General features: G+C 40.5%; 1 protein-coding gene across 3 annotated transcripts in view; it reads left to right on the top strand.

Annotated features, from left to right (window-relative positions):
* crtc3 (CREB regulated transcription coactivator 3) overlaps positions 1 to 25183 on the top strand; it is a 38481-nt gene that overhangs the window by 5981 nt on the left and 7317 nt on the right. For 2 of the 3 annotated variants that reach the window (XM_057352397.1, XM_057352312.1), the window contains exons 3-13: positions 3080 to 3190; positions 3764 to 3892; positions 6912 to 6973; positions 13646 to 13708; positions 14308 to 14411; positions 22586 to 22624; positions 23061 to 23146; positions 23461 to 23510; positions 23628 to 23845; positions 24461 to 24726; positions 24929 to 25165. In XM_057352397.1, coding sequence (XP_057208380.1) covers positions 3080 to 3190; positions 3764 to 3892; positions 6912 to 6973; positions 13646 to 13708; positions 14308 to 14411; positions 22586 to 22624; positions 23061 to 23146; positions 23461 to 23510; positions 23628 to 23845; positions 24461 to 24726; positions 24929 to 25165 — 1365 coding nt within the window. The remainder of the gene's footprint in view (positions 1 to 3079; positions 3191 to 3763; positions 3893 to 6911; positions 6974 to 13645; positions 13709 to 14307; positions 14412 to 22585; positions 22625 to 23060; positions 23147 to 23460; positions 23511 to 23627; positions 23846 to 24460; positions 24727 to 24928; positions 25166 to 25183) is intronic. The other variant, XM_057352489.1, reaches the window with a different exon arrangement.

The following is a 25183-nucleotide window of genomic DNA, read 5'->3' as shown; positions in this document are numbered from 1 at the left end:
TTGCTCCATATATTTTAAGTCCTCGGTTCACGTGCGCTCGTAACATTAGCACAGCATCAGTTGTCCACACTGTTCTTTAGCCTCACAGTGAATCACGCATGCTCACTATCAGCTCATCGGTTCTCACTCACGACCGACTCGGACGTGTCCGAAAGAGGCGGCTCTTCGGTTCATGTACTGCTGAATCGAAAGCTGTTGCAACCGGCTCTTGACTCGAGAGCGAGAACCGCTCTAGCAGTGGCATGAACGTAAACGGCGCTGCAGATTGGTTTACTTACTATAAAAGACATTGGAAAGATGTTTAGGATTTTATTACTGCCTTATCACTGTATCACACCGCTGTTTTATAAAAATATCTGACTTAGACGCTTTTTATCTGCTTTTAAAATTAATGCATGCGCAGTATCATCGGTTCTGAGTCGGACGTGTCCGAAGAAGCGGCTCTTCGGTTCGTGAATCGAAAGCTGTTGCAACCGGTTCGTGTCAGAAGAAGCGATTCGCGAACCGGCAACCGGTTCGACGGTTCACAAATCGGACATGTCCGACAGAAACGGTTCTCGTGACTCTAGATTCTTCTAGTCTGCGAGAGCGATTCAAGGAAACGTTTAGATTTATATAATCTTGTTTAGAAATTAAATAAGATGTTCATGAAAACACCATGGATTACTTATGAAACAAATAAATGTTTAGTTTATTATTTTTACAAACAATTATTTTTAACCTTTACAATAATTAACATAAAAGCACAACTGCACAAACGTTTTCTGTAATGCATTTTAAGCAACATTAATATAAAGAATATGTCTGTACAAATATTTATGACCATTAAAAAGTGTGATCTGTGTTCAAATGTTTATGTTCATGTTGCAAATGTAGTTTCTTATATGTTGAACCGGTTCACAAATCGGACGTGTCCGAAAGACAGCTCTCGGTTGGTTCAGTGGTGATCCGAAAACTGTGGCAACCGATTTTTGAATCTAGAACGAGGATCGCTCTAGGCGGAGCGTTCGATAGAACGCGCCACTGCACGCATGCTCACTATATCAGCTAGCTTAGCTATAACTTGAATAGCTTCTCCACTCGTGCTTAACGGTTCAGTTCAGTATGTAGTAGTGTACTGTTGGATTTACTGAAAAGTCGTTGATACTGGCTGATTTATTTTGAGTCGGATGGGTTTTCATGCATGTCAAAAGTGAGTAACTGTAGGAATTTGTGGATAAGTGCTTTTTGTAGACGCGAATCGTTTCGAACGATTCAGTTCGATTTGGTGAACCGGTTCGACCGGTTCACTGAAAAGAACCGGTTCAAATGAACGATTCGTTCGTGAACCGGCCATCACTAAGTGAATGGTTAAGGGAGGGGAGACGAAAAGGAGGGACTGAATGCGCCGCTTGCGCAATATAACATTTCTGCGCATTAAATTTATAATACGCAAAAATTATATATTGATCAGTTTGGCAGTCGCACCGGTGCGACCATTAAGAAAAACTTGTCGCACTGGCAGGAAAAATAGTCGCAAAATGCGACCATTTAGTGGCAGTCTAGAGCCCTGAAGCTGAACATAATGATGCTAACGCCATGAGGTAATACTGTCTATTTGCTCTGTCGTTTGTACTGGTGGATAACTGCAGTGAATACTGAAACATTAGTTACATTTTACTTCCCTCAAACGATGTTGTATTCAGTATGGCTTGGCGACGTCTCAAATCCTGGCCAGTTCGCATGTCTGCGTTTCGACCGCGAAAGCTGTAACAGTAGCTAGCGAGCGAGTGAGCTTGCGTTTGTACGTAGAGTATGAGTTTGTGTGTGTCCTGCCCACATTGCGCTGAAGCAACTGAGAGGGGGACGCATTTCGTCTGGCTGTGAACAATGGCGCGACAACGAAACAACGGTGCAGAATTCAATGTTAGAAATATTTATGTTGTTATATAAAAAAAATTCTGCTCGTTTAAAACTGTGGCGGAACAAAATAGACTATGGCGGGCCGCCATGGTCTCGTCAATGAGTGGGAAACACTGATATACTGTATGTTGGCAAGCTAGGAGACATCCAGCTGCAAGTGTGCTTACTGTTCCCTGGCATGATCAGCTGGAAGCACCCTACAAACCTGCAAGTTGGTGTGGTTCAAGTCTCACCACAGGATTCATATGCTTTTACAAATTTATTGCTAAAAGTAAAAAAAAAAATTTTTAATACGAAAATATTTCTTTTTAATAGGAAATAATTAAAACAATTAATTTTTTAAAGTAATATAATAATAAACATCCTTTTGCAATAATACACATCCTTCTGCAATGTTCAATGTTGAGGGAGATAAAGTAAGCTTAAGCAAGCTACCCTAGGGAAATCCTCTGCTTTACTAAGCAGCTTGGTCCTGCTCCACATCTGGGGTGTCATTGTTTTGATAATGGTGAACGTTGAAAGCCTTGGTGTGAGCCTCCATGACCCTAGAATGTGTGCTGTCTGCCTGGAACAGTCTATGACAACATCATATTTAAAGTCGTGGCTTTTTGATGCTAAGAAGATGATGATGAGGATGATAATATTGTGTTTTGGTTTGTGATTCACACATTTTTGGGACAAATTCATACAGTCCAAATGTGCATAGCGCTCCACTGCCTATGTGGATGAAGTGTTTTTATAAAGCAATTTGTAACCTTATTTTTGTGCTTGGACTTAAGAAAATGTTTGTGTGTTGGAATAAAAAAGCTCTCAAACTTATGTGTAGAGAAACCCATTGATATCACTAAATGAGGTTAGTCTTTGAGATTCAAATATTGTCCTTTGGTTAGTGAGAGGAAGGAACGCCTCCTGATTTGGTTATGCCTGATCAGAAATGATAATTCTCATTGTTTACTTTTGGCGATCAACAAAATCCACACTGTTCTCCAGCTTAACATCAGAAGCACGTAACATCTAAAATCAAACACATCTAAGAACATCTATACACCACTTGTTAAACATTTAAAAATACTATGTTCAAGACTTTCATAAGTGTCCATCAACCCTTCTAAAACCCTTAAGCAGACTTTTGTCTAGCAAATCCATTCACTTTGTTTTTCTCATCTCCTCTTTAAAGGTGCAGTTTCAGAAGATCCAGCAGCTCCGTCTGTCTCAGAACCGGGCCCAATACTATGGCGGCTCTTTACCCAACGTCAACCAGATAGGCAATACCAGCACTGATTTCCAGGTACCTGGGATGCCCTTTATCACTTATCTACGACGTCTACTAAATCAGCCCCCTAGCCGAGTTCATTTAGACGCTAAACCTAGCCATACACTGTGCTTTTCTAACTTCAGATTAGCAGATGTCAAGAGATGGTAATTGCAAACCTTCTCTTAATAGTTTGCCATCACTTTCTCTATTCCTTAAGGTCATAGTGATCCCCTCTGGTAAACTTGATATAGTGGTGAGCCAAAGAACTGTATCTGTTTCTATCCCCTATGGAGAATAGTGTTGTGTACCTCCAGGTGAAAGTGCTCCTGTTGCCATGAATAAGGCTTCTTTGAGGCACGGAGCAGTGATACCTTACATTTGTCCATCATGAGAAACCAAACCTGGAAAGGTAAAATCAGTCTGCTTTGTAGACTGAACTCACCTGGGGACACGGCCTAATGGTTGCACTTTAAATACTGTATTTGTGCGCGCATGCTTTTAATTCTTGAAATATGGATTCTCTGATGTCTTTTTTCAGTCTTATGCTGACACTTGAAGTGATGTATGATGACAGAAAATTTTAACCAACAAGGTGATTCTCCACAGGCTACATTTCCCTCTGGATTTGACTCGGTCAGAGGGACCAGACATCACGGTCTGGTGGAGAGAGTCCATCGAGACCGCAATCGGATCAACTCTCCACACCGCAGACCCATTGACAAGCATGGACGGCAGATATCCTTTACATTCACCTGTGTAAAGCCTCAGATTTAGTAGAGAGTCGCTTTGAGTACGCAAGTGAGATGTCATAATTGTGAGGGGATGATGTGTGTGTGGTCATGGATGTTGACCTTTGCTCATGTGGGCAGTGTTTTTTTTCTCGAGGCCTTAGGCTCAGTGATGATGTAGACTTTGTCTTAATGTAGTGAAATTCCCATTGCTCAACTGTGGGTGTGAATGAGTGGGTAACTGCTGTTTTCTCCTGCTCATTTTTTTCTTCCTGTGACATCCGTTTAGACATCAGAATATCAGGTGGTTTCATTCAGCAAGTTATGCTGGCTATGCCGGTTGCTGTTTTTTGTTTTATCTTCTTCACTTGTGGATTGATGGAGTTCTTTCATTAATTTATCAATGATTGTCTGTAATCTTAAATCTTTGGCAGATTTAGCTTAATGCCAAAGATTAAATAAACATTAAAAGTCCTAATGCCGTCTGAGTTTTTGAAGACATGCTGTAAGATATAAAGGTCATGAACGTTGATTGAGTCTTGATTCATCTTTTTTCTTTTAAAGCCAGGTTGAGGGTTTTGGGCTTGAATTATCTATAACCAGAGTGGGCACCTCTGCACAGTTGTTAATGTTGTGGCAGCCCTGGAATGGTCTGCTCGCTCTGATGCCATTCCATAGAAAGAAAGACTCAAAAGACGGCATGAAGTAGACCAAAAAAGTGTGACATAGTCGAGTTACGTAAGAGCTCTGAACGACGGATTCAAAGTCATACCAAATGGTGAACCGCAGCCATCCTGGTTCTGTGAGAGGGAAAAGGCTTTTGTGATAGTGACCGCAGTCATGCTTAAAAACTGCAAGACCTGTTTGTCAGAATTCTGGCAGGCTGCTCTGTCAATTGAGCCGCTCCCTCCCCTAGAGACGAAGATACTCAAGCGTATTCTTTTTAGAATCACGCCTGCTTTTTTCCCTACCCCACTATTTTTTGCATTGTATTGTTGACAGTTGCTGACAGTTGTTTTATGGTTGATTCACTGTTGTGAAACGGAAAATAGTGATCTGTTGTAATGGATTGGCTGGGTTGTTGGCACTCTGGAAAGGTTTTTTCTTTTTTTTTTTTAGTTCAACTTTTGCACCATAAATGAAAAATGTTGTTGTTCAAAACCAGCTTCACTTACTGTTTAGGCTCCTAACAAACCTCCATTTTCCCCACTTGTTTTTCCATGGTTTCCAAAACACTATCAGATAAATTAGACCACCCCCTTTTAAAATCCCACCATCCACAGATGCTGATTGACTGACATTCTGACATGCAGAAAATGCCTTACATTCTGAGAGAGAGAATATGATGAAGATCAGTAGAAGCCCAAATTTGCCTTCACTGTCTTTTTCCCCTTTCTCTTTAGTACCAGATGTCCCTCACAGTGTTGGCTTGTTTTGCTCCTATCGATTCAACAATGTCTGCCAAGATTAGACAGACTGTCGCTCTCTCACAGGCTCGCTAGCCAACCGCTTCTAACACTTACCAGTTTCTAACTCAAGAGCGTACAGTCGCCTTCATATATCTGCATATATACAGTATATATATGTATATACTGTATCATCACTGATCCATTCAGCGTGCCTTGGTTTCGCTTTATCTCTATCTAGAATGATGTCCGCTTGGGTGGTGTGGGTTGAGTGTGAGATATTGGGGAGAAAGGTTACCTCACCCACACCTTCCTGAAGCCTCTGAGATGAAGGTGCTGTCACAGTCTCTCCACGCTGCTCCAACAGCTATGGGCTAATTAGGTCTTAGAAGGGATCCCTCATAATCCAAGCCTTCTGGTTTATGTCATCATCTCCCTTACTTATTAACAACAACAACACACCTGTGTCACAGCAGCGGTTTCATGTAATTTCATACATGTAATACAGTATGTAAATTTCATAAGATCTTTGTTTGATTAGAGTGCCTCAGTGCCGATTGTTTGGTTGTGCCGTGTGGTGACGGTTAAGATCATGGGGTGGTTAAAGGGTTGGCATGTAGAGCTCGGCCTCTCATATAATAAAAACTGATGACTGGGTTTTTCAGGCCTAAGCAGATGTTGAATAGAGAAATACTCTGTCCTGCTTTCTCCCTCGTAGATCCACCCCTACCCCTGCTTAGATGTGAGTCTTGGCACCGACAAACATGACCAAGCAACATTGTTGGTTTGATTTGAAGAAGCAATATTTACTCAAGGAGTTCTTCAGCTCTGTGTTCTCATAGAAGGCTTACCTCACTCTTCAAAAGTTCCTGGAACTTTTCTTTGGTACTTGGAAAGTAAAAGTAATTTTTGAATACATTTTCAGTCAACATGTAGGTTTTAGATATGGTTTTTATTCTTAAAGTGATAGCTCACCCAAAAATGAAAATTCTGTGGTGGTACCCATTCACTTCTGTTGCATGGTCACAAATCCAATGCAAGTCAATGGGTACCGCTGTCGTTTGGTCACCAACTTTTTTTTTCTTCTGTGTTCTGCAAAAGAAAGAAAGTCATACAGGTTTGAAATGAAAAGAGGGTGAGTAAATAATGACAGAATTTTCAATTTTGGGAGAACTATCCCTTTAAATACATAGATTAAACATCCCTGATGTTATGTGTTTTTAATATGCTATGTTTAACAAAATCAGAGCTTATTTATTTTATAAATAACCTTTGCCAGGTTTTTAAAGTTGTGCTCAGTAATTGTAGTCTTGAACTTATTGAACTCTATGAAATTATGCAAAAAAAGCGTCATTTTTTTGGTTACTACTGTACAAAACAATATTTTGAATTATTATTTTACCTAACGCATTGATGCCTTTTGGTTCAAAAGCATGTTAAACAGTGTGTAATATTAATGGGTAATATATAATGTAATCCATGAATTGATACATATTATTAATAACAGCCAATATTTCTGTGTCTGTGCTTTTGAGACTAGCAAACATTTTGTTAATATACAAGGTTTGAAGTGCACATATCTGTGAAACATGTCTGTGAAAGCTTCCTTGACAGAAGCACCCTGAGACTTCTCCATATGGAACGATGTACCTTTCTCCTCCCCCTGACAACAACTGGAGAAGGTGAGTACCCCGCCTAAAGCAGCTGTAGTCCTATACATTAAACACAGATTTGTGTCTGCAGGCAGTTACGTGTATTCACGTAGAGTGTGATTGTATCTGCTGGCAGCTGTAGGGAAGAGTGCGAAATGTTATCTTGAAATGAAGCCATCATGGTGACATCAAGCAGCATTGAAAGTGAGATCATGTCACATTAGAGGGAGTGTCAATGTGTGTTTTGCATTTGCATGGGCTATCCCCACAGATGCCTGAAAAGACAACAGTAATGAGTTTGTTTTCTAGCCTAGAGAAAATCCACATCTGCACGGATGACCTAAACAGATAATCAAAAGGTTAGATAAAACAGAGACATTGAGAGACTACATAACGTTGTACATGATTCACAGACGGATTCAAAATCCAAACACTCATTAGTTTGCTCTGCCAAAATGTCGCTCTTCTCAGATTCGGCCAAATGTAACCATTGGACAGTTTCCTCGTTTGTTTACCAAGTAGTAAATTGCAGCCGGTAATAAAAGCCTTAAGGAAGCTTCTCCACATCACAGTCAAGTATTGAATGTAGGCTTGGCTGACGGCCAGCACGCCTTCCCTGCATGCCGCCTTGGCCTCCACGTTAACACTGTTACATATAAAACTTCCAAAGAATCCACGCCCTTTGTCATTGTTTACACCTGAAAACTGGTTGGTCTGACCAGCTTTAGCGCGGCCTTCTGTTCCCACTGCGCCGGAAAACTGCTGTGAGAGCCATATGCCGTAGCGCAGCTCGCATACCGGCGAACACGGCCATCATCAACACCAGATCGAAAGCTTTATCTTATCTCCTTAGGTATTGCTTTTAGGTAGTTCAGTCTAAAACAGAAATAATAGCACAGTTAAATGCACAAACAGGGAATTGCTTTGTATTGCAGATGTAGTTGTTGTATGAAGAAGCAGAGATGGGGTTAGCACAGGATAAACTCTCATGTGGACTTGAGCCGCGTATATGATCTTAGGCAAACTTTCAGAGGGTCATTATAAATGCACAAACAGCGAGCGGTTCGCTCCACATCAAGGGATGTCTTGGAGGCATGCGATAAATTATGAAACATAAGATTTGGCGGATCAAGCGTAGTTAGATCTTAAACGCCGCAATGCATCATTTTAAAATGAAATGGAGATTTTTCATTTTTCTTAATCTCTCTTATAATCATATCCAGTATTTGATGACTTTTCTTATAATCACTTTTCAAATGTGTTATTGTGTTTCAAATGTTTTGGTGTGTCCTGGTGAAGTCCCAATACTAACCAAAGCGTTTCTCACTGACTCTTAACCGTCTCTTTTCTTCCTCAAGGATGAATGTGCAGCTATTCCTCAATGTAAACAGCACTAACTAAAACCTGCCAGATCTTTGGCTCACTGTCCCTCAGAGCAGATCGTGAGCTCAGCGTGTTTATACGCCCCCTCCCCTCGCGCTGGGCTGCTAGACCAGACCAGCATCAGCTAACAGCCGTATTCTCACTCTACATGTTTCGATTTTGCTTTATTCCTTTCACAGCTTTTTGCTCATTCAAACTAGCACTGGTGTTTGTGATTGAATAGTGGGTGTGTGTTCATGTGATGTTTTTTTTCTCTTTTGGGATCTTGCTCTCTAATATCACCTCCTATGATTAAATGAAGACCAAACAGATGTTTTCTCTCTGCGTGGACATTAGAGCTTAAGCTAGATTTAGGATGAGTCAGAGAGTGCTTGCAAATGATTTTTGGTGTTTTCATCGACACGGGTCTGCTGTTTGTCATGTGACAACACGATGCGTCACAGAGGATCTGCAGTTTTACTAGCGTTTGGTTTTGTGTTGTCGTAAAAGGGCTTGTGGTACGTTTGCTTGCGTGTTTAACCCATGTTAAAATAGGAAAGACAACATAAGGAACTTAGGTGAAAGTTCTGTCATTATTTACTGACCCTCACTTTCTTTCTTCCGCAGAACACAAAAGAAGATATTTTGGTTGGTAACCGAACAGCACTGGCCCCTATTCACTTCTATTGGATGGACACAAAACCAATGCAAGTGAATGGGGGCCAGTTAACAACACCCTCAAATGATCTTCTTTTGTGTCATAGAGGTTTGAAATGACAAGAGGGTGAATACATGATGACAGAATCTTAATTTTCTTGGTGAACTATCACTTTACCACTTTGTACAAGGTCACTTACAACTTCAGCTACAGTATTCATGTGATATTTCACCCCAAATTAAGATTGTTTAACAGTTTATTTGCCCTCATGGCATTCCAAACCTTTATGACTTCATTTTTTCTGCAGAACACAAAAGATGTTTTAAAGAACATCTGTAACCAAACAACATTGACTTGTATTGTATGGACACAAAACCACTGAGACATTTCACAAAATATCTTCTTTTGTGTTCCACTGAAGTAAGAGTCATACACAGATTTTTAAACAGCGTGAGGGTGAATAAATACATGAAAGAATGTAATTGTTATTTGCATTGTCTATAATGTTCACTGCTAGTGTAGTAGTTTGAGTAGTTTGCAGGGATTAGTTTGGGGAAGAGGTGGTCCTCCAAGGGTGGGGGTGGTAGACTGTAAAGACTAGTGACTAGGGAGCAGTTGTAGTTCACCAGAAGACTCGTCCTTAATGCCCATATGCCCTCGAGGAACTGTTTACAGCTCTCTGCGCACATCTGTGATGCATTACCTACCGCCACACATACTGGGTAGGGGTTAATGAGCTGAAAACGGCGTCAACTCAGCTCATTAACCCTTTCCATATCAGCACCACGCGAGGTAGTGTGACCAGTGATGATTCCTCTTGCTTGTTCACATGATAACCTGATGCGTGGGTGGTGGTACGTTTTGTCTGTTCATTTCATGAAGCTTGTCAACTCCGACCAGAAAAGGAAATGTTGCAAAGGGTGTGCGTTGCCAATAAAACGATTTTGTTCCCTTTGAAAGCGATAGAGAGAGCAGTTTTACTACTGTTATAAAGTGTTGCTGACAGATTTTATCTGACTTTTAAAAATTCTATTTTTTGCACATTCTCACATTTGGTTCAAGGCCCTGTGATGTGTGTTACAGTACAAATATGAATACACTGCATAATCTCATTCGCTGTGTTTTACTGTGCCCCAAAGCTCGGTTGTGTCTGTAGGGAGGACAGCGCTGCTATGGTACTTTCAGGCATAGCTCTCCCTGGGGTATCTGTCCCACCGGTGTCTGGGCAAACGGGACTCGTTTTGAATCCTAGGCAGCGTCCATATGTTGTCCCTGTGAAGCTCAGCTGGACTGGGTCAGGAACACGGGTCAACGCTGTCTTCTTAGTCCCACGCTCTCCCATCCTGGTTTTGAGGCTCTGCTCTTCCCAGACAAGACTTCCTCTGGGAGGTTGGCTGGAAATTCATTGGTGCGATCCGACAGTGATAAGCACTCATTGAAGAATCTCTCCGTTTTTGGTGGTCTGCTTGATGCCTTCTTTAAAACATCTTTAATCAAAACAAAAAAATGTTATAAAAAAAGGAATAAAGTTGCATGGGCCATCTTTAAATAGCTGTTTACAAAGTCCTTGTTCTAAGAATCTTTGTACCATAAGTGCTTGTGTTTGTTCACGTCCTGATGCGTTTCTGTGTTTACTCTACGTACCGCATGGCCTTTAAATGCTGTTTTAAGTGTTTGATTTACAGAGATCTGTACAGCATGGGTGGTCGGCACAGCTGACTTTAGTGCTCCATGTGGCGTGTGCATACGTATACTTCAAAGCCACGGCACAGTCCAGCTTTACATGAAATGTGAAGGAGGGCACATCTCCTCTTTGCGACCACCTTAACAGGTCACAAAGAGTATCTTTTCAGTGTATTGGTAGAGTATTACATCACCCTAGTGTGGTCTGGCACATTGTAGCCTTTCCTTCCCAGCAGATCAGGCTGTTGGAAATCTGTTTATTATTTCTCTTTGTTGTTTTGGTGATAGGAATATGCCAACCCACTTAGTGGAAACCAGCTTGCCTGTTCTGGCAGACAGCAACGTGTACAGGCTACATCTGCTGGCCTGCTTGTGCATCTGCACAGGCAAACATTGCTTTTTTGTGCCCTCTGACACGCGTATGCCATATGGTTTTATATGCAGTGAGTACAGGGACTGCTGAGTTTGAATGTCAGTGGTTGCTTTGCTAAGCTGGTAGTGAAGTAAAGATATATTTACTAGTGATGCACCGATATGTAAATTTTGGCCGATAACTGATAATTATTTAACACTGGAAGCCGATAATCGATATATTGGCCGATATACAGTTCCTAAATATTAATATTACATCATCTGAGATTGAAACAAAAGGCAAAAAGTGGACTGCGGCTTTTATTTGAAAACATTCACTGCAGAAAACAAGGTAACCATTAGTTCTCTTTTTCCCAGAAAATCACGTACCAAGCCTACTTTACACTAATTAAAGATTCTTTACAAATTATAGATGTTCTTCCAGAGCAACCCAGTAAAAATGTTTTTAGTAGCCACATGTCTAACATGTGTCAAGACAGAAAGCATTCAGACAGCAATCGGCTTTAAAAAAATATGCTTTTGTTCCTATAATTTACACATTCATAAATATCTACATACTGTACCTACATTAACAATGTTATAAGTAAGTGAATGATCATGGCAGATCGACAGTATTGTACTGGGTTTTAACTGTGAGTTGTGCAGTTGAAGTGGTTTAACCAGAGAAAATGATTAATAATTTATCGGCCTAAATTTTATTATCGGCCGATACCGATAACACTCAAAATGACCATTTATCGGCCCATACCGATATGGACGATAATTTATCGCGCATCCCTAATATTTACGGTTTGTTTTCAATGCCTGATTAGTGGTGCTTGCTAAGGACCATCTATTTTTAAGAACCCCAAAATCAAAAACCTGCCCCGTATCTGTGTTCTGCACTTGAATGGTACCTGTTGAGGTTATGTGGCTTGTTAAGAGGGTTTAAGAGGTGTGCCGTTTGTGCTATAAACAATCCTTTTTTTTTTTTTATCGCATGGCTGATGAATCCCCAAGTGTTCTTGTAGCTCAATTGGACTGAAAAGGTTATGGGTTTGATCTCAGGGAACACACATGCTGATAAAAGAAACCTATAGCTTAAAGTCCCCGTGAACCGAAAGTTGTGATCGTTTTTACTTCCGTATTTTGACGCATTTCCGAGTGAAATGGAATTTCTAATGAGAAAAATAGTGGGCGTGGCTTTCATCTTTCTCTGAGATTTGATTGGATGTATAATTCAGAAGTCGTTTCACTTGGGTATACTTCACAATACGGAAAAAAAGACAAGAGCTACTTCCGTTTCATGCCAACTTTAACAGCCCTATTTTTCTCTCCGTTTCGGCCTTCTGCCCACTCTGAGAAAGTGGCCAATATTTCTCAATATGCGTTCTTCAGCGATCTTGTATCCTTGCGTATACCGAACGCGCTTGAAGTCCCAGCAGTCATTGCGGAGAGTCCATCCGAGTTCGTTCTTCCGAGGCTGCCTCGCAAGACTGGTCTCCACGAGAACACAAGTCTGTTCTTTGGGTTCTTGGAATTGAGAAACGGCAGTGTTTGTACAATGAAAATGAATATTTTTTCGAAGATGCTCTCAAAAGTGGTTAAATTAGAAAATTTTTATCAAACTCAGTTTATGTACAGTATATATTGATATACAGTACATATATTTTTTTTCACAAAACAAGACCTAATACATAATAGGTAATATGTATCTTGATTTACAGTGTTTTTAGGTATTTGTAATGTAAAATGAACCTGATGGTGAATTGTTCTTTAGCGGTTGTTTTGGCTGCTCTCCAGTTTAATAGTGATGTTGAATAGTAACGTCAGTTTGTGCATACTTCAAATTACATTTCTTCATAGGGTAAAGTAAATAAATGCCCGACGTCAATAAGGCATGTTTTATTCATGCGCAGTACAGAATTTCAGATGTTTGAGTGTGGATAAGCAACCTTTTAGAAAACCTAAGCAGGATCATAGAGGATTTTTTAATGAAATCCGTTTTCAAATGGTTTTGGATGTTCCCTGTGATTCAAAGCTATAACCTTTGCGCTGCTAGCACAATGCTCAACCACTTGCACCAGTATGACAACACCTAACATCCTGGCAGCTAGTTACTGCGTGGGTAAACACTACTCGCATAAACATAAGCTTTTCATCTCTGACCAAAGCAACTGTTATGCGTGTTGATTTTGTTTGTGAACAGTAAGAAATATCTGTCTATATCCTGATTGGCCGGTGTTGTTGCTGTTACCTGTGTGTTGCGTTTGCTTCATTAACTATTGAAGATATTATAGCACTTTTGTTTGCGCTCTGATGAGCTCTCAGACGTGCCAGTCCCTGTGATTTAATTGAAGCAGTGAATCTGTGCCACCGCGTACAGTATTAGACCAACACGGGGGAACAGGCTGTGACTTCGACAGCTCTGTTTATGTTTTCCTCAAGGTGTCTCCGAGGAGTTCTCACCCTGCTCGTTCTGTTCTGTACGCTCTCTCTCTCTCTCTCTCTCTCTGTCTCTCTCTCTCTCTCTCTCTCTCTCTCTCTCGCTCTCTCGCTCTCGCTTATCCCTCCCGTACTAACCTCTGAGCCAGGGCTACGGGCTCAAAACAGTAGTGAGTAACACGTGACTGTTTCCATTTCTAAAGGGAGCAACCGCCGTGGACCGAAGAGAAACGACCTGGATTTAGATTAATATCACAACTTAACAGGTGACCTTTGACTCAAACTCTTCTCTTACAGATCATTTCTTGAGGATCTCTCTTGCTCTGTTTTTTGTCGTCTTGTCATCCTTTGCAGATCTCATTGGTTTCCCTCATCTGGTTAGATTCAAATAAATTGGATTTGTTTGCACTTTCTCCATCAAGTACTCATATATACCGAATGATTTCAGACCAATCACGAATGCCTTTTCTCTACTCCTGTTGTTTTCCTGTTGTACGCTTACACTAAACTAATCCAACCCAGGGATCATTTCTTTACTAATCTTATTTTTTTCTCCAACACCACACTCATCGTGATGTAAAGAGACCCGTTGCTCTGATGGGAAAAACACAGCAATGTTTTTTCCTCCACCTGAAATGGTTAAAGGTCAATGTTGATTAAGCATGTAAAGCAGAGGCACCGGTGCACAATGAAAGGCTTTTTACAGTGCGGTCATGTGTAGTTGGTTATTAAAGGCAGTGAGTTAGGCCGCAGGTTCATGTGACCGGAGCAAGCTGTGTGGGTGTGGCTGGCCTCAGCAGTTTTGGAAAACGATGGGCTACTGACCAAGCTGTGATCTCCTTTATTCCCTGTCTTTGACCCACAGAACGAACTCTGACTCAGCTCTGCACACCAGCGCCATGAGTCCAAACCCACAGGATCCTTTTGGCATGAACCAGCAGATGGGCAGAGGGCCCCCCCAGCGGAACGGTGAGTTGCCTTTCCTCCATCTTCCTCCAGGCTGTTTATTGACCAGGCCTTAATGGCTATATGATATTGAGTTTGGGCCAGCAAAGTCCACTTGTCAGCAGTTGAAAGCCTGTTACTTCAAATAGACGGTCTCCCTGCCTTTTTCTGATGTGTCTGAATTTTTATGCAATACTTCATTGTCATTTATGCAACTACTGTCATTATTTACTCACCCTCTTGTCATTTCAAACCTGTATGACTTTCTTTCTTCTGCAGAACACAAAAGAAGATATTTTGAAGAATGTTGGTAACTGAATAACGGCGGTACTCATTCACTTCTATTGCATAGACACAAACCCAAAGCAAGTCAATGGGTACCTCTGTTGTTCGGTTACCAACATTCTACGAAATAAATGATCTTCTTTTGTGTTCTGCAAAAGAAAGTCATACAGGTTTGAAATAACAAGAGGGTGAGTAAATAATGATGAATTTTCATTTTTGGGTGAACTATTCCTTTTAAGTATCAGTATCATAACTAGACTGTGATTTTGCATGAGGTATAATAATCGATGATATAAACCACAGAATTGTACAGCATATATCAAGCGATCCCACTCCTAGTGCTGCGTGTTTGCACGACACAGCTGGGACTCACTGTCACTTTGTTTGTCTAGTTGTCTTGGTTACAAACATAGGCATTCAGATGGTCCGCTGAAAATGGTTGACAGTCATCCCACCCAAACTGCTGTTTGTTTAAGGATGCGATGCTCCCTCTACCTTGTATGTTCTGTGATTTTGGCAGCGCTCTTGTAAAGATGCTATCCCTCTACGTGACTAGTTAATGTACAGCAGATGACACGTAAACGCTACAGATGTTGTTTTCGAGCCCGGAAGAACCAGAATTCCTGTTTGTCCATGTGCCACCAGAATATTCATTTACATTTGCAGCAGTGATGATGTGTGTACGTTATGTCATAGGATGAGATGTGATCTTCAAGTTCTCAAGTTCTTGTTTTAAAAAATGATCAAATGGAGGTAAATGGCATTGAACAGCGCTGACCATGTCGTGTATTCACATAACTTGTAAACCCATCTCTTGTTTTCTTAGCTTGTGTTGACGATGGTTAAAAAAAGATGTGCTTTTCCTTCAAGCTGAGATTTTATGTTTATGTACATTCTCCTATCGCAGTTTGATTTGCAAAGTTAAAGCTACAGTTTGTAAGTTTTGTGTTCTTATTGTCATCTCAGACATAAAATTGGAGGATATTATTGTGCTTACAGTATGTTTAAAGGAGCAGCGTGGACATTTTAACGGTGGTGAGGTTGTGAATTGCAACTAACGGCTCACTCCACCGCTTGCCACTCCCTTTCGGAGCACAACGGTGGCTGACACAGGACAAAGATGTCATCACGTTTTTGCTTCTTTGTCAAAGGAGAAAACGTATTTACGAAACGCACTCCAGGGCTTGACATTAAGCATTGTCATGTGGTTGTCCTTTGGACAAGTACATTTGTCATTCACTTGTCCGAGTACAAATATTACTTAAAAAATTATATTTAATTTGAAGTGTCAATATAATTGTTTAGGATCCTGATTGGTCAAGTTTGCTTATAAGCGTTAGTGGCCACCTCTCCACGATTGCTATAGAACAAAGGCAAGCAGTAATTATTATTAGTGTCAGGGCTGTATGTTAGCTTTTTTTGCACATAGCACTGGTGCTACAGAGGTTTAAAAATTTGTAGCCCACGCCAAACAGTTCATGATTAAAAAAAACAATCATCATTAAAAAAGATATGCAAGTACAGTTCATCACATGAATAGACATAACTGACAAATGACAATGATGTTACAGACAGATGGCTAAATTAGGGCCATATAATTTTTAGTTTACCTAAATTCTGTGTATTTCATTTGTTTACTATACAGTAGAGGTATATTTGTCCACATAAATTACCGTAGTATACTATAGTGTTATTTACTATAGTAAACTTCAGTAAAATTCCTAGATACTATAGTGTTTTTGAACCTTACTATAGTATACTACAGTGTTTATTACAGTTTATCAATTTAATACGAGGGTACTACAATTTCCTTTAGCAAATACTACAGAATTCTTTTGTCTGAGTGTTCAAGTTTACGGGACTTTTATTTTGATGTGTCGTCGGGTAGATGCTTGAGTGTTTGATGATAAATTCACTTAAACAGTAAAAGGCAAAATAAACTCTCAGAGCAACTCTGGAGATGAAGTTCATGTGTTTATAGCCTATCCTCATACAGTGCAGACGCAGACAAATCCTCGACCATCACTTGTGTATTATGTTAATCTGTGCACCTCAGACACACAGAGCAGCCAGATGACATATTTAAATAACAGGATTCCGCGTCTGCATCTAGTTATATGGCCTCAATGCGGTGCGCCGTTGATAATTGTCACACACAAACAAACCACAAACGCAATTCACACAAACATGCAGCTCTGTCTAATGCACATACTGTATTATAATTATTCATAGCACAGACAGAGTTTTTCGTAGCACTGTTATTTTTTTTTTCAAGTTACTTGTCCAGTCGGGCAAGTAAAATTCTCTCTCACTTGTCCCGGACAAGTGTTAATGTCGAGCCCTACACTCTGTAGAGCAGTTTGTCAGTTTAGGGATCATTTAGAAACAACATGGTGAATTCCATGTAAGGGGACCATACAAAGTGTATGTAGATAGAAATAGTTCATTCTAAGCAGTGTTGGGTGTAACTAGTTACTAAGTAATTAGTTAGTGTAATTTAATTACTTTTCTCTTGAACAAGTAAAGTAAGGGATTACTCAATTTTTTTCTGTAATTTAATTAGTTACTTCTGATGTAATTAAACTAAATACTTTGTGTAATATATATGTGTGCAATAGTGGAACTGACATCAAAATTCAAAGTCTAACTTAAAAATCTGTGTTTCAATGTATAATTCTCACATTTGTAATACTTTGGTCTGTTAATAATACTTCTTTATGTAGTTTTATATTATTTATTTGAATGAACTAAAAGAGCCGTTTCATGTCTGTCCTTGAATCACTTAACTAATCAAGGTTGATGTAGGATATAGAAAGTAATTAGTAATAAGTAATTAAATACTTTTTGGAGAGAGTAATTTGTACAGTAATCTAATTACACTATTGAATATGTAATTAGTAACTACTAATTAATTACTTTTTCAGAGTAACTTACCCAACACTGATTCTAAGGTACTAAAAATATAACGCTTCATTATGCTTCATTATGTCTTTATACACCTCTGAAGACATAGTTATGTATATTATACTGTATATAGTAGAATTTCTGTCAATAGATCCTGCTAAATATTACGAACAGCATTTTTAAGTTTAACTGTTTAAGGCAGCTACAGTAAAATTACACTTCTCTAATTGCGACTCGAGGTGAGGTGGAAATACCAGGTGGATGAGCTTCGGGTTATGCATAACCGGCATAATTCTTTTGGGTGGAGCCATGGCTTCAAAACGAAGTTATATTTAGGGGTAGTCAACGTCATGCAGTTAATACGATATATAGTAGAGCCGCAATGTTCCTTTAAACACGTTCGCACTGCACATCTTTTGTCACATTTGTTTTGCTCTCTTATGTATTCCTTCTGTTTATCACCGACTCTCAGGTGAATTGATTCTCAGACAGGGTGAGCACCACTGCCACGATAGTCAACCGCATGTGTCGAAATAAAAGCACCTTTGTGTGCTCGATCGCTCTGTTTGGTCAATAGGTTTAAATAGGATAGTAGGTAAAGATGTGGGGAAACTATGATAACGGAAGTAAACATAGCAGAAGCTATCTCAGAAGTTGTTTTTACAGAGACACCTCAAACTGGGAAGAAACAGCTGCCTTGAAGGGCCTGACAGACAGCATGGATTTAATATCCGTCTGGTACCTCGGCTGTATTCGGCGGTGTGCAGTCAGGCTCACATAATTCAAACAAGTACAAACCAGCCTCTCGCATGGGACAGATATTTGTCCTGCGTTTACTATCACTGTTGTGTCATCCCAAACCTGCCAGCCAAGTTGGCTGTGTGATGCAACCGTGTCGGTCATGCATGAAGCTCCTGAATTATACTGCGTGCAATGTTTAACCGCTTGACCCTGACCCTACTGGCTTTGTGACTTAACCACAGCTACTGTATAATAAGAGCTGTTTCCAATGATCTATTTTAAATCCAGTAAGCTAGGGCTGAACGATTAATCGAAATCGAATCGCAATCGCGATGTGAGACATTGCGATTTGCTAATCGCAAGAGGCTGCGATGTGGAAACGATGTCAAATATAGGAAACGCGTCTGTTCCAAGCCTGTTGAGTGGCATTCTTGCTAACCAACAGAGTGAGCGCACCTCCGTTATTTCTAATCAACAAAAAAAAAAACAGAAAGCGGGAGAGAGAGAGAGTGTGTTATTATGGCATCTGCAGAGTCAGATCGATCATATTAGGCAAATAAATACTAAAGAACCATCCAATTCAGAAGACCGCACACACAGCCTGTGTTATACTCGCTCTCTTCCCCGCGTTGCGCATCTTGCGGACGAGCCGTTTAAACTTGACGCGCACACATAGCCCGTTTCATACTCGCTCGTCTCGTGGACGAGCCGTTTAAACTTGATGCACACACACATAGCCTGTTTCATACTCGCGCGACTCTTCCCCGCTTTGCGCGTCTAGCGGACGAGCCGTTTAAACTTGATGCGCACACATAGCCTGTTTCATACTCGCACGTCTCTGCCCCGCTTTGCGCGTCTCGTGGACGAGCCGTTTAAACTTGATGCGCACACACAGCCGGTTGCCTTGACGCACGCGCGCACCCTGTGTCAACTCACGCCTAGCTCCGCGTTTCAAACAAATGTAAATTCTATCTAACTGTTTTGCTAATTTCACTTGGATGAAATTAAACATTCAGTACATTTTCTACTTGTTTTAAAAAATCCCACATACTTAAAAAATAATAAATCAGCCTATGTAACCTATGAACTATTTTAATAATTCACTAACACAATAGAAAATGTTATGGATTTAAGGGTTACAATGGGAGTTGTATTTGTTTTTATGGAAACTATAATAGTGTACACTGGTATTTGGATTCTATTGGTGTGAATGTAATCTGGAAGCTGGGAACCAATTGAACAACAGTAAGCCCGATTTGAATAATGCCCAAAACACACTACAAAAATGAATTTTGTAATGGTTTTAATGGAAACAATTAGAATTTCTGTAATGTTTTTTTTGTTGTTTTCTTTCAGCAGGGTAATTATACCCATACTGTGCTCCACACAACAATATTGAGCTGAGGCTTGAATTAGAAAAGTTAAAATCGCAAATCAAATCGCAATCGCAATGTCTGTCAAAAAAATCGCAATTAGATATTTTCCCCAAATCGCACAGCCCTACAGTAAGCTAAAGACATGCAAATGTAAATTTCTATTACATTTACACAGAGTTTCTATTTTTTACACTTACACTGGACTCGGGCCAACCATGTTTTGTTTGTACTAGTTGTCTTTTTCCGTCTCGGTTGTGGTGTTTCTCTCAGCTGGTCTCTGTGAGGGGAAACGAAACGTCTCTGTACTTTTTCTTTCATTGTGCATCGCTGTTGGGCGTCTGAGACAGGCTAAAGCGCCGGGGCCGGTTGATCTGGATTTGAGCCCACGTTGCATCTGTGCTTGGCCGGCATTGCCAAAGGAAGCAGAAAAGGAGCTTTGTTCTCCACAGGATCTCTGTGGTGCGTGCGAAACAATGCCCCGCTATTGATTCACTTTGCACTTGTGGTCACAGATTTCTCTCCATTTTTTTATTTCCTGAAGCAGCCCCTATCATGGAGGGCTTGTTAAAGAGACATCTATTTTCTACTCCCCTGTAGGAGTTTTTGATGGGTGGAGTAAGTGTGAGCTTCAAGTGACTCATTTCGATGAATCAAATGTTTATGTTGTGGCAATGAACTGCAAACTCTGGAGCTTTAAGGCGTTAAGAGTGTCTTGAAGAGAAATATGAATAAAGAAGGAAAGAGACCCTGCCCTGAGGCCTTTTTCTCTCAGTTTTTGGAGCAGAGAGAAGCTTCTTTAAAGACTTTGACTACAAGATCAATGAATCATTTATTAGTTAAAAAACAAGAATCAGTTATTCATTTGAAAAGTGGATTTGGTTTCTGGTGTATGTGAAAGCTAATTCTATAAATCCCTCACTGTGGTGTGTTAGTTTAAAAAAAATACGCTATTGTTCCTCAACAGTGTAGTATTCCTCATGGCACATTTCACCATTCTGCAGATTTCCCTCCAAAATCATAGCAGAAAATCTGGTTTGTCTGAAGTGTGAGGTCATCCTTGGCTACTATTTTGTTCGTTCTGTGAGTGAGCAGTAGTATCACAAACTATGTTAAAGGGACAGTAATGAAAATTTCAAAATGAAAATTCTGTCATGAATTACTTACCCTCAAGTTGTTCCAAACATGTATAGATTTCTTTGTTTGCTTGAACACAAAGAAAGATATTTGGAAGAATGTTAGCAACTGAGATTTCTAGGGTGCCACGTACAAATTATTGTGTCTATAAATATTTTTGTTATGTTGAACACAAGAGAAAATATTTTGAACAATTTAGGAAAGCAAACTGTTCTGAGGCACCTTTGACAAGTCAATGTTGCTCCAGCAATCTCAGTTGCTAACATTCTTCGAAATATCTTTTTTTGTGTTCAACAGAACAAAGAAATGTATACAGGTTTGGAACAACTTGACAGAATTTTCATTTTTGGGTGAACTATCCCTTTAATGCCACTATTATGCTGACAGAAACAGGGCTCTAGACTCATTTTTCCCACTTCTCAGTAGGTCGCACCAACTTACAATTTGGTCACACCCTTTTTTATAGTAATCATAAAGACCCTGCATAATGACCTCAGTTGATCAATCTTTCTGTTAATTTGTCACTCTGTCTTTTAAAATAGTCGGCTATGGACCACTTCATATTTGCGCTTTAACACTTGCGAGCCCAATAAATCCAAAATAAATGCAAAGAAACTTTGTATTTGTTATTTTATACAGTTATTATTTAGTTTTATATTCAACTTATTCAAGTTATATATTGGCTATGAAATGATCCGACACAAATCTAGCCTGTCACTCTTCACAATCCTTATGTATTGCCCTCTGTACAAAAAGCTGTAATTTTGCCACTGGCCTTTATTTTTACCACATAAAATTAAATCAAATTAGCTAGCTCAAAACTCAAAAGTAACTCTGTTCTAAATTATTATGTACTTTACTACACATTGTCATAAATAAACTTTAAATACTAAATCTTACTAACCACTCTTGTTAAATGGTCTAAGCACGCTTGTGTTCTGAGGTGTTTTGAGTGACAGACTTGATGGGTTCAGTCAGTGAGTCTCGTGAGTTCAGTGTTTGATATACGAGTTGTTTCAACAAAACAAATCGGTTCAAATGAGTCATCACGTCGCGAATCGGACATTAGCGGACATTGACGCGCTGTTTGTTTTTCACAGCTGTTAGGACATCGCAAAAGATAGAAGTTAACACGGAAAACTCTTCATTGGATAGGATTTTTCCTTTATGTCAGCTGGATGTGGGGAAAACTTGTCAGGAAAATATTCTCCGAATGCGCCACGTGAAACATTGATTCTGTCTTCTGACCTTGCTTTTGATTAAAGTGTGAGGGAGAGAGACAGTTCAGAAACCAACGTGTTCGACTTCATTAAGCGCTGCGCAGAACGATGTTCCGTGAGAGCGTTTTAAAAGCATATGGAGCGCTCTAGTGCTTTTGTGGTGTTCGGTCTGCGCAACACCATATGAAGTCAAACACACACTTTGTTTGGAGACAGAGGGAGTGCACAAGCTCTCTGCTCGCTCTTTCCTGCAATTATCACAAGCGCTTCATTCACCACTCATAAATCACATTAAATGTTCATATAAATCTTTGGCGGGGAAAATTTTCATTTTACGCACTAGCACCACCTCGCACGTTATAAAAAAATGGTCGCATTTGCGAGCATTTTGGTCGCAGTCTAGAGCCCTGAGAAATGTTTTGTTTGTATCAAACAACACAAAATTTGCTAAAAAAATTATATATAATTTGTAAATGTGATATTATTAATTATCTTTGATCTAATTGGCCTTTCTTTTTCTGTGTTTGTGCTCATGCAGCCAGCATGAATGAAGCAGAGGTGGACGGTACCGGAGATAGTAAGTGTGTTTTTTTTATTTTTTTAGCATACCGAACACAATGAAATTATATGTAGGTCAAGTAATTCAAATTTGTAGTGTGTAACAACTCTGGGCTTTATAAGAGTTTAATCTCCCACATTTGTCTTCCTCTGTTGTATGATGTGAGTGTGTAGTGGGGTGATGAACACTTAGAATAGTTGGTGTCTCCTGCTGGTGATTTCACTCGGACACAGATAGTGATAGTATTAAACAATTGTGTCCTGTCTGTTATGACCTGTAGGTGTGTGTGGAAGAATGTGTTTCATTTCCTTTTATTAGGTTTTTTCTTTAGTAAGCTGTCTGCTGACCACACGAAATAATACATTAGTCACTAAGGCTAAGCAATACTTATTGTACATGTATCCTAATGAATAATATCTATAAGTAAGGGGTAACCGTTTGTTTTTCTCTGCAGTTTTCTCATTTCCTGCTGTCCATAATGAGGAGAATCTACTTGGTGTGAATAAGCCACTGCCCAAACAGTTATGGGAGGCCAAAAAGGTGAGGACAGAGATTACATTTTTACACTCGTCTCTTTTTTTTTGCATCAGTTTTTCATTAGCTAGCTACTGGTCAGATCTTCAGACATTATGATGACAGATATGATCTGTGAATTCTTTGCAGCTATTTTTTGAAGTTGCAAAATCTTGTTTCCTTGTGTATATAAGCATTGCAGAAAAGTGTCAATTGATTTATGTAGAATGCTGCTTTATCTAATTAGGTCACACGTGACTGATTTATTATTTATAGTAAATCAAAAATGCATCTTCTGTTATTGTGGCCATTACAGATATTTCATATTTTCTTGGTTACAGGTGCAGTCTCTGTCCTCCCGGCCAAAGTCTTGTGAAGTGCCTGGAATCAAGTAAGTCGATTTATTTTTGTCCCAGATTTTAACTTGTAAAAAATAAAGTAAAAATAGTGATTACACGTTTGAGGATTTCTGTATATTTCAGTGTACTGAAATTGTCTTTCTTTACAGTATATTTCCCTCACCAGAGCAGAATGTGGGTCTGTCTCACTACCAGGGCACGTTAAACACCGGAGGTTCTCTGCCTGATCTCAGTAACCTGCACTTCCCCTCTCCTCTACCCACTCCACTCGATCCCGATGAGTCCGGATATCCCAACCTGAGTGGAGGCAGCAGCACGGGCAACCTTCCCGCAGCCATGATGCACCTGGGCATCGGAAACTCGCAGGGTCAGTCAAATACACCATACACATTAATGTACTGTTTTTAACATGTGTCTCGGGAATATGTTACTAAATCATTATTCAAGGAGGCTGGTGTGCTGGACTGTGTAAAGCGTCTCTGGGCTGAACACTCTCCTCTTTGTTTAATGGCACTGTAGGCTTACACTGTAGGCGCTTTCTGTGGAATGAATGCCATGTGTTTTCTAAAGGGCCACGTCCATGCATAAGACCAGAGCTCTCCCCTTCCCCTCCTTTTAAATCCATCCGCCATCTGATCGCTTCCATTCTCTTGAGCTTTATTCTTTCCATTCGCTCTCATGTCTGGGAACAGGGTGTGCTGAGATGTTCCTGCTGCCCGTTTCAGCTGCGCTGCTTGCTGATTGGCTGATCCCAGGAGACACAGATGACCTTTAACCCCTGAATTGGCTGCTCATAAACAGCTCTTTTCTCTCTCACTGTCACTGTTCCAGTAACCAGCAAACAATCGCTCAGTGTCTTTTCTGAGGAGCTGACATCAGGGGCACGCCTGAACGCCACTGTTGGTTTATCTTGGTGTCGTGCAATAAGAACAGCCCAATAAGAACATCTAACCACTGATCACCTTGTTTGTTTTTCTCTCAGGGCTGTCATCCTCTCTGAGCAACCCTTCCATTCAGGCGTCCCTCACCAACTCTCAACTGCACTCGTCTCTCAGCAATCCATCCATCCACACGTCCCTGCGTCTCTCCTCGCTCTCCAACACTTCTCCTACGGGCATGGCGAGTTCCCCCAGGAGGCGGCCGGCCCCCATCAGCCCTCTGACGCTCTCTCCGGGGGGTGATCAACGGCGAAGCCTCAGCAAGCAGCTCTCACCCACCATGTCGCCCTCGCTATCTCCTATTACACAGGTAGGAAGGTGCTTGTTAAAATGTATGTCGGTCCTTTACTCAGTTCTCAGGCGTGAAGTGAGAAAACGATTGCTTCTCAGAAAGGTTGTGTAAACCGCTCGGTTGAAATGTACCACCTGCTTCATTGTTCTGAAAGTCACGCCAGGGACAGAGTGTTCCGCCGTGCACTATAGAGATTTTCTAACTTTTCTGCTCTCTCCAGGGGGTTGCCTTGGACACCAGCAACTTGCCAATGGAGCCGCCCCCTCCCTATCCCCTTTACCAGCAATCCCAGCAGTCCATGCATGAAGCGCCTCATCCCCATACATCTATTCAGCAGAGCTCCCAGCATCCGGCGGTACAGCAACGACAGCACCAGGGCAACCAGCAGCAGCACCACCAACAGCACCAGCCTGTGTCCCCTCTTCAGAACGTCCCGCTTGACTTTAATTCCAGTGCTGTGAGTCGTTATAATATT

This window comes from Triplophysa rosa, linkage group LG1 (genome assembly GCF_024868665.1).
Source record: "Triplophysa rosa linkage group LG1, Trosa_1v2, whole genome shotgun sequence".
Classification (NCBI taxonomy): domain Eukaryota; kingdom Metazoa; phylum Chordata; class Actinopteri; order Cypriniformes; family Nemacheilidae; genus Triplophysa; species Triplophysa rosa.
The sequence above is the reverse complement of the archived record's forward strand: the minus strand, read 5'-3'. Positions and strand labels throughout refer to the sequence as shown.